Source organism: Saccostrea cucullata, unplaced genomic scaffold, assembly GCF_032062105.1.
Source record: "Saccostrea cucullata isolate Sc308-1 unplaced genomic scaffold, CSIRO_AGI_Scuc_v1 ctg5294, whole genome shotgun sequence".
NCBI classification, from domain to species: Eukaryota; Metazoa; Mollusca; class Bivalvia; order Ostreida; family Ostreidae; genus Saccostrea; species Saccostrea cuccullata.
Genome location: NW_026931719.1, coordinates 15,790 through 26,225, shown reverse-complemented (window position 1 = coordinate 26,225; position 10,436 = coordinate 15,790). Strand labels below are relative to the sequence as shown.

The window sequence follows — 10,436 nt, the reverse complement described above, 5'->3', positions numbered from 1 at the left end:
AATATTATCACATGTATTTGAAGAAGTTACAGTGCGGTAAATTAAATTTTTGTTTTTCAATGAATTCTTATGTAATTGTTTGACTTATACTGAAGTAATATGCAAAAAAAAATATTCACACAAATATGCTGGCAAATTAATTGATAGGACATCGCTACAAGAAGATACATGTACACTTTTCTTTAGTAAAATAGAGCAATCATTGGGGGGGGGGGGGGGCAAAATATCCCCCATATCCCGGGGGTCCATGGGCCTGTCTTAGAACTTGAGACATTCATTTCTCAGGCCCTGCACTCATTTACATGTATGATTGAGCCCTTTTTTAAGACTTGAACTCAATAAAAACCGTTTAAAAGCTACCGGTAGCTGTATCTTCATTGTCAGGGTCGACATACCCAGCTATCTCTAACAAGGTGTGTTTTAATAAAGCGGGTATGTAAAGCATGACATTTAATTTTTCATTGGCGGCTATGAATACACCAGGAAGAATTGGGCACCCGTAATGTGCAAATGTGGGCCACGGTCAATCAAAATCGAAACCAGGGGTAAATTATTAACTAACGAGTCTTATAATTTGAATCCGCAGGTAAAAAATTGTTTTATGATATATATTTTGTACAATACGAAAAAAAAGGACAGGCAGTTTCGTTGCCTACAGTTATCGTAAGAGTGGAGAACATATTATATTATTGAATAGGCAGATTCGAAGGACATGCATACTGGATTTCCCCAGGTGAAATAATTTCCCAGTCTATCATTGGAATATATAGATAACGCTAGGTTTTTTTTTTACTGGATGCCAGGTAGGCTGTATACGTTATCATTTCTTAAACGTTAGATCATTTTAGCTACTAGGTTATTCAGTTTACTTTTTTAATGTAATTCATTTTGATCGAATAAGCATGTACTCCCAGTGTGTATGTTTTTCTACAATAAGAGATATACCTGAAACGGGGGTGGGGGTAGGAGGGTGGTAGGAGGTAACATTTTTAGGAAAATTACAACTTTTAAAAATAAAAAAACAAAGAATTTAGACCTCCAACCTTTGGGAACAGGGATTTACATGACACGAGTCAAAGATCTATATATCTACTAGTATATACAACCATGAAAAGCGTTAGTTCCCAACCCCTAGACGCTTAATTTCGTATTTGGACTGAAACTGTTACATGTACTAGAGTAACTGTAAAAGAAATCTTCCGACTCTGCCTAGTGGGTATATAACCCCCATCCCCCACCCCCCTTTCGCTCTCATCCATCCTTCTCTATCTAAGGTAAAAAAAAAAACACGTCCTTAATTGGTATGAACCCAGTTCCTTTGCAACGTCAGCGTTTTCGTTTCTTGTAAAATCAATAAACAAACATATCTTAAAAGTATAATCGTATTGATCAATGGATGAATACAATATTTTTGTTTGAGATTTAATTTTCTTTTTGCTAGGTGCATGTTATGGGGATGGGGTTTTGGGATAATAAAATATTTAAAGATTTATTATTTTACTCATATAGAAACAAATTATTATTCATCTCATGGCTTTAATTTATCTAAGAATGATTTTCTATCATTAAGAAAAAGGTGTCTTTCAGTGCTACTTTCGGTTTTAATAAAAATCTATAAAAGAAAATCGTGGATCCTGGTTTTGTATGAAAAGGGGAGCAGTTCCTTTAGATATGTTAACTTGTTCTTTTTAGCAACAAAACAATGCTGAAGACAGCTAAATAAAAAAATATTTATCAAGGAGATTCTAAAAATCTCTGTTAACGTAGATTAAGCACATAACTTAGCAACGATAGGAAACCTCGTCATATATCAACGAGAGAGAGAGAGAGAGAGAGAGAGAGAGAGAGAGAGAGAGAGAGTAAAATTATGTGACACCCCTTTAATTTTCAACTCAAAATTTCATTAAGTAAAAAGATGCAAAGATACACAACTTATTTTTTATTTATGCTTCGTAATTGAAGATTTGGGGGTACATGTACATTATATATGGTTTTTGTTCTGTTCGTCCGTCTAGCTGTCTGTTTGTCTGTTTATCTTTTTGTCTGTTTGTTCCGCACACCTTTTAACCTTGTGCATATATTTTGAGCGGGTGGAGCTATGACTTTCATATTTCACAAGTGTATTTCTTGTGACAAGACCTTTCTTTGGGTACCACCGAATTTTATCTCGTGACCTAGACCTTGGAGTTTGACCCACTTTTGCGAAAAAAAATTCCAAAATTTGACCTTGGCCATAGCTTTTAAAAAGTTGGTGCTAGGGCTTTCATACTTCATACTTCACATATGTATTCATTGTGACAGTACCTTTCAATATAAATATTTTTTACCTTTTTACCTTGACCCGAAGGTCACTTTTCAAAAGGGTGATGTACAACTCAAAAAAATCGGTTTAAGATGAGTACCTTTAAAAAGCATAAAAATAGTTATCCGAGATTATCTTTTACATTAATCCCCCCCCCCCGTTCCTACGGCTATGAAAGAAATTACAGGTAATGTTGTATTTACAGAATGAATTTATTCCAAGTTTTGTTTTATTTTTGTACCATTGGATCGAACTTTTCTTAAGCTTGTTGTTTCAAAGAAAAAAAAATTCGTTTCTCGGAATCATATGTTCATACATTTAATTTAAATTTCTTGATTCTTCGCGTAATAATAAGTTTGCTCGCGCCAGACAAGTTTTTTTTAGGAATGCTTATACTTGTGTTACATATACATGTAGGGCCTAAAATAAAAATAAGTTTGTTTGCAATTGCCTACCGACCCACTGAAAATGCACCCGACCCAAACTTTTTTTTAGCCATTTTGTAATTTTATTTTTTTTTCAATTTTTCTGAATATTGAAACTGTATCTTTTTCAAATTTTGACTTTTGTTTTTTTTCAATCAGTGGTTTATAACAAGAGTTGAGCTTATTCATGTGTAGTAGGTCTATGAAAACCTCTTTTATTTGTTATCTAACAAAAATCCAATTTTCACCTACCGACCCAGTCTAAAACTTATAGGTCGGCAACTGCAAACAAAGAATTTTTCAAGCTTGGCCTAGCCTTTGCGCGACGCAATTTTTAAACAATTTTTAAAGCCGACAATTTTCTTTTCTATCCTTTGATTAATTGAATGCATATGACTTTATTTAAAAAAAAAAACATGGGCAAGACCTTTAATAAGTATAAATTGGTATTTTTTCTGAGTACTATAATATTTAGTGTCCAGAGAAGTGAAGGATAAAATAAAACGCAGAGGGAATGGTGTGAAACGTTTACATGCACTAATGTGAGCATTTACTCAAATTACGCTGATGACCCAACGGTAAAACACCTTCCATTCAAAAAACGTTACTAGGAAATCTATGGTTAGTAGAGTAGAACCATACAACAAGTAAAGAGTAAATTGTATATGTAGTTTTTTTAACAATACTTATTTAAAAAAGAAACAAAACAAAAGAACATTTATAATATGCAATGAGAAAATATGAAATGCCACATAATGCGTAGAACAACGATGGAGTTATGATCGATGCATGTGCATTTGGTTTACCTGGTAACATTAAACGCAACGACACGATTTATGAATAGGACAAAAATTATGAAAATAAAGAATTTAAGTAATATGATACATACAATGGAAAAGTATAGTGAGTTTCAAAACCTATTACACACTATGTCAATTAGAGGATATTTATGACCATCTCTATGCATGTGAACAATATAGGGCATGCATAGCTGCACATCTTCTCTTCATAACAGCACAACAAATTATCATGCTTCATGCATGTTATTAAGCAGATATTTTTTTCTCCAAGCATATGAATTAAATTCGCAAAACATGTAACGCAATGAACAATTGTTAACTGGAATGGAGTATTTTCTGTTGTTTTTGAAGTTATCGCCCCTATAACATTAAATTATATTAATTCTTTTGCAAAAATAAACAATATTGCTATTCCAAGTTAACATAAAAGAATCAAGAATAAACATTTTATAATTTCTTTTATAGAAACTTTAAGAATTATTGCTTTATTCTGAAATAAGTAATTTTCCTTCATTTTTATTGTTAATAACTATGAAACAAATAAGTAAAAAGCATATATAGTTTATTTTTACATTTTCTAAAATTAACCAAGTCAGACAGAAAAAACGAAAAAAAAAAAGAAAGCGAGAGTAAGAGATTGGGGAGATATCGGGAGAGAGAGAATGAGTAAGAATAGAGTGAGAAAGATAGCAGAAGTATGGAGAGAAAAAGTCGTGAGTGATAGAGAGAGGGAGAGAAAGTGGGAGGGGAAGGAGAGAGAGAGATGGATATCGCTCAACTGAGTGGGAGGGGGAGAGAGGGGGATTGGCAGGGAGTAGGGGAGAGAGGGGGATTGGCAGGGAGTGGGAGAGAGAGGAGTGGGAGTGAGTGGTAGGGAGAGATGTAGTGAGACTAAGGGAGTGGGAGGGAGTGAGATAGTGGGGGGGGGTGGTGAGAGAGAGAGTGGGAGGGAGGGAGTGGGAGAGAGAAAGACTGGGAGGGAGGGAGCGAGAGAGTTCGGACTGGGTAGGAAGAGATTGGGGAGGGAGGAGGGAGAGCAAGGGAGGGGGGAAAGAGAGAGAGGTGGGAGATGGAAGAGAGGGATAGGAAGACAGAGTGTGGAGAGAGTGGGATGAAAGAGTCGGCAGAGTGGGTACCTAAGTTGGGCGAGAGAGAAAGTTTGGAATGACTTTTATGAGAGAGGGTGTTGGAGAGGGAGTGTGGAGAGAAAGGGAGTAGGAAAATCAAAAAGATAGTGGGGGAGCGAAGGAATGGGGAGAGAGATAAGCAGTGAGAGTTGAGATAGAGGGTAGAGACATGGGGTTGGAGAGAGTGGACATAGGGAGAAAGGTCGTGAAAGAGAGAGGGGGGCTTCATTTTTCAAATGTGTATTAATTATGACAAGACCAAGAATTTTATGATGATATTTAAGATGATATTTAATGTACTTCAATGTTTTTAAGAATTGTGGCATTTGATGAATATTATATAAAATAATATGAAGACACATATTAAAATCAAGTTTTCTCAATTAAATTACTTATATATATATAAATGAGCCAATGTCATTCTCTTTCAGAAGAACCAGAATAATGTTTCCAAGGAAGTAAAATGGCCTCACATTACCACGTATGTAAGACACACATTAAAATAGTAAAGTGGTTAATTTTACATGAGGTGGGTCGGGGGATATTTGAGATTAGTTGACATCTCTCTTTATTGAGGTCTATTTCAGTGTGACTTAAAAGGTTTACAAAATCGAGTTAAATATATTTAAATAATTTACACAGTTAAATTTATGTCCCTTCAAGTTTTCCTACAGATAAGAAAATTGTCCTATTTTTTCTTGTTAATAACTCCCTTCTTATCTTCTCTCTCATTCCTTTTTTTCTCCACTGACAGATTTAGTGGGAGGGTGCCCGGGTCCCCCTTTCGTGTCCAAAATAAAATATATATAGAATTTAATAATTCTTGGTGTGGCTGTGGGCCCCTATCCCGACCCCAAACTTGTCGGGCCCCCCTTTTTAAGATTCTTGGATCCGCCAGTGCTCTTAAAACAATCTCTGATTCTCAATCTTTTAACTTCATTTTTTTTTGGGGGGGGGGTTCTATGGTACGTTTCAACAATTTGTTTAACCCCATTTTTTCTGCCTAACATGTTAAAAGAGGAAGATTAAAGGTATGTTTGCTGAAATAAAGCTCATGGAAAAGTTATGTTATCTGATACAGTTTCTAGTCTTCCTGTCGCCCTGTTACATAACAACAGATCAAAAGTCTTCTATGAGCAAAGAAAGATAAACCAAAACCGAAAAAAAAAATCCACGAATAAAAAGATTAAAGATCTCACTGTACATGTGTAATGTTTAAATTGAGGTTTCCAGTCCACAATAAACACATTTTTTATTTTCATTTTTATCTTGGGTAAAATTGTCTTTGAGAGCGTCATTTTCCAGCTAAAATTTCTTTAGTTTTATAGCATATGTTTTCGTCCCCTCACCCGTAAGAGAAAACGAAGCAAAAGCAGAGATCCTCCATGCAACGTTTCACTTCAATAGACCAAATTATGTAATTTTGGATACCTTTTATAACGAGCTGTATGGATTATGTTTTCCTATCCTATCTTTCTTATCATATACCCCAGGACTAATTTTAAATGCTTCAGTCATATCCCCCTTAATAGAGATCATAAGATATGATTCCTCTTTGTGTGCTTGGTTGCACATTCTCGCAGTTAAATGCATTTAATCGCGCTATCATTCATCAATGCAGTTTACTCAATACAAAGGAAGGTGATTTTAATTCCCATTTGAATTCAAATATAAAAGAACCACAAGTACTTTTAGGGGGGGGGGGGCACCCCTTCCTTTTTATGAGGAAAAAGAAGGCAGTGACCCGATATACGAAACAAGTGCCTTTGCAAAGAAAGTATTTCTTAGAAGGGTTGGAAAAAATTAATATTTTGTGCAGAAGTGGGGGAAACCCATTAGAATTTCCCATAATTTCAGTGAAATCGCTCAAAGGCTTCCCTTTGATATCGCACGGAAATGAAAGTGTTACATACAGATAGAAAAGCAGCTAGACGGACGGTCAGATGGACAGACAGACCCAAATTAATATCCCCAGCGCCCAGTGCTCAGTGAAAGCGGGGGACAACCGTAATCAAGCCCCATCCCCATTTTATTCTGAGCTGATTCGTGACTTTTTCTAGCCAGTATACCCATGCATGTAGGCGATGTGGCCCATGGACCTCTTTTTTGTAGTTTGTCAGTTTTTTTTTTAAAAAACTCGATTTTTCTTTAAAACTAACATCGTATCCATGCTACAAATGTTATACATATATTCTTATTGACATATATACTCTTAGGACCCCATCCCTATTCATTGGGCAAAAAGAATAAAGTAACGAAAATATATATTCCCTTAAATAATACAATTTTTTAAAGTCATTTATTTTATGTACATAACATATAAATTATTTTGTTTCCTTTAATTACAGACAGTGAAACCACAGTTTTCAGAAAACCATGGCGATAATATCGCATTAGAGAAAGATGGTGCCCAGAATTGTTTTAAAGCCGAATGGAAATTTTTAAAATCCTATGGTTATGCTTTCTCTGATTTTCCGCTCCCAGAAGACCGGATGTATGAGGCCATTTTTCACGGAAGTGGACATGCAAGCATTGGGCTGACACAGACTGATCCAAATCACTTGAGTGATTTACAGCAAGCTGTCAAGAACGGTCAGATAGTTTTGGTGACCGACGTTCGGTTCCACAAACGAGACTGTACGGTAGATATTGTGAAAAAGACAGACAGTAGAAAAATGTTTGTATTTCAGACAAAGTACAGAGAATCCGCCCCACAAGGGAAGTCTTTAATGCCCGGTGCTGACGTATGGATAGTATTCTATCTAAAATTTGGAGGAGAAAACATGATAGCAGAAATAAGAGGTAAACAACCAAGAATTTGTTTTTTGAAATGAAAAGTAAGAAATTGTGCTAATGTATTATTTAGTTTAATTAACTGTGTGACTTCTGCTTTTATTGACTATCACAGTAGCTCCGTTTTAGGAGAACTCGCTCTGTGATCAGAAAGTCTTGGATTTAAATTCCAGCCGTGACTAATCCAAGTCAATATAAAATAAGTTGTAGCTGTTCGATGTCTCGCCAAGCACTCGCCACTTCGACGATGCGGGTATTTCAGATGGGTGCCTTAAAATGAAAATTATGTGGATACACATCCTTGGGTGGTGTGAATTCAAAATTGTTCAAATCATTACACCGGACGAGGGGTAGGGCGAGGCGGGGCAACAATAGGGAATCCAAGTTTAACACTGAAATCTATTAGAAAAATCTATAAAAAGCATCTTCTCAAGAACCACTGGGCCAGAGAAAATAAGGCTGAAACTTAAGTGCAAGCATCCTGGAGTGGTGTTGATTCGAAATTGTTCAAATCATGACCCGGGGACATAAAAGTACATTGTATACAAGGGGATAATCTGGTTGACAGCATGACCAAAGTTACTCAGGTGCGTTGTGGCCCATGGGCCTCTTGTTAAATGTTTCAAGTAATTGTATCTATTATTGAATCCTTTCAGATAAAGAAACCAGAGCAGCTTTGCGATTTCACAGGAAAGTTGACAGAAATATTGATTTACAAAACGAAAGACTAAAAGTATCTCTTCGGTCTCCGATTCCTCTTGCATATGCAGTCCTAGAAAACAGCCTGGAAAAGAGGCATTCCGTGCGTGTCAAAACAGGGCACATTGATGACAAAGATAAACCAAGGCTTTATCACATCAAAATAGGTATCTCCAACAGCGATGCAAATTCGTCCAACTCTTTGGAATTCTGTCCAAACATTGAAACGAAATTAGAAAAAGAAGATTGCATAGGTGAATTTTATGTATGCTTGTCACCAAAAGGGACATTTCATGTCCATAAGGATAATAGATGTATCTTCACAAAAATGATTTGTTCCGAGGTGGATATTAATTCGCCGGTGTATGTCTGGTTTGAAATTTTCCGCATCCGGTTGGAGGCAATAGAAACTATGTACTGTACCCATGACTCAGAGGCAATAGAAAATCCTAGGGAAAGTGTCAGGGGTATCACTCCACCTTATGCCAAAGTTACAGTAAACGAATTAGTGAGGACCTTAAAAGGCATTGACCAGGAGTTGGAGGCGGGAAAATTTACGGTCGAAGTCCAACAGACTTTAACTGAGGCTACGAATGAAGTGGAAAAATATGTGAACTTTTTCTCTCTCGGATCTTCAAAAGCAGACAAGGAGGTTTATGACGAAAAGGACGGATATCTAACACCCGTTTCTAAAACAAAATCTTCATCAAGTTCTGCAAGGTTACCTATTGAGCACGAAGATGAATCGCCCGATCAACCTTCACTTAGAACTTTACAGCGGATGTTAATTCAAATTGAGAAAACCGCCAAAGCCCACCATTTTGAAAGACAAACTTCTCTTGATCAACTGATGATTGCAGTAGAGACAAATCGCACCAAAATAGAGGAAGTCCAGAAGTCCTTTGAGAACGTTAGCATACAAAAACCATCTCCCACTAGGATTGAACCCGGGACCTTCCAAACACATTTGCTAAAAACGTGTGCGCAGTTTATACAAACTGTGGAAGTTTTTCCTCTTTGCGATCACTTACTTCAAGAAGACATCATTCATCAGGAACAATATAATAACATTTTTGACGAACACAGACGACAACGCATCGACGCAAGTAGAACATTATTTCATCATCTCTCAAAAAAGCCTTATTCAACTAAGAATATCGAAAAAATCACGCAAGCATTTATCGACACAAAGCAAGAATATTTGCTGCCAGGGTGGCAGTAACCGATCGAGAGATTGCATGACTTGTAAGGGATTGAATTTGTACTTTTTTATTTTTATAAGCATGTTTTTAAAAAAAAAATAAATTGATAACAAATTAACATTACTGAGTTATACGATTGGGCTTCTACTAGTATATCTTAAACATGCGACTCATTAATAAAATCTTTATTAACCTAAACAGCGAAAAAAGGACTTCAAAACCTTCACCAGGATTATGTATATCATAGGTAGGGATGTCAGTTTCTTTTGCGTGATAGAACTATGACTTCATAACATTAAATCTTTCAAGGTTGATACGGATCTGCAGGATTGATACAGATTTATAACACATCCCTTCCAGATCTAGATTAAACCTTACAATGCACGACTATTGATAATACTACTCATTTATTGACTGAGTTCTAGGGCCAAATGCGATTGGTCGGACCCAAGATCTAAACTTGTCTGCCAAAAGTTTGGTTCGAGGGAAGAAAAAACGCATTTTGCCCGAGAACATAGTCAATAAATGTTTTGTTATACCTTTCATTTCAATTTTTTTTACACATATGTATTTCGGACTGTTTTCAGTGATACAACCTCTGGTCCGTTACTGTTGAACAACAAAAAATAATCAAAGTACTAAAAGTACTAGGAAGCGCTAAGCATGGCTTGAATTTGAAATTCATCAGAATTTAAATTCCTTATTGCATTGGAATAAGTACATGTAATATTTTGACGGTGCAGCTGTAAAGTGGGGGGGGGGGGGGGGGGGGGGGGGCGAACTCAATTGTTTTTAAAATTGAAATAAACCCAGCTCTTGATAGACTTGACTGTTACATTAAATAACATAGAATGTATACTATAACAATTTTTTTAATTATGCAAAAAAAAATTACAAAGAGAATCTAATTTAATATCTCTTTGCAATTTTTTTTAAAGCAAGTGAGTTACTTTTATAACCTTTCTTTGTTTGTCGCACCATAGGGCAGTAACACAGTTACCCATCCGGACAACAAGATTACTTGTGTTGCAATGTGGGTCCAGATTTCTGCGATAAAATTAGATTTATATCAATGTTACAGTACGATT

General features: G+C 36.0%; 1 protein-coding gene across 2 annotated transcripts; it reads left to right on the top strand.

Moving 5' to 3' along the window:
* Positions 1 to 463: 463 nt before the first annotated feature.
* LOC134233343 (uncharacterized) lies at positions 464 to 9,416 on the top strand. 2 transcript variants are annotated; one of them, XM_062715306.1, is made up of 4 exons: positions 464 to 545; positions 5,086 to 5,135; positions 7,003 to 7,456; positions 8,104 to 9,416. In XM_062715306.1, exons 2-4 carry the CDS (start codon positions 5,118 to 5,120, stop codon positions 9,366 to 9,368), a joined length of 1,737 nt encoding a protein of 578 aa, XP_062571290.1. In that variant the 5' UTR covers positions 464 to 545; positions 5,086 to 5,117; the 3' UTR covers positions 9,369 to 9,416. The 2 variants fall into 2 exon arrangements, with proteins under 2 accessions (XP_062571290.1, XP_062571289.1); XM_062715305.1 differs by having other exon boundaries at positions 492 to 586.
* The last annotated feature ends 1,020 nt before the right edge of the window (positions 9,417 to 10,436 follow it).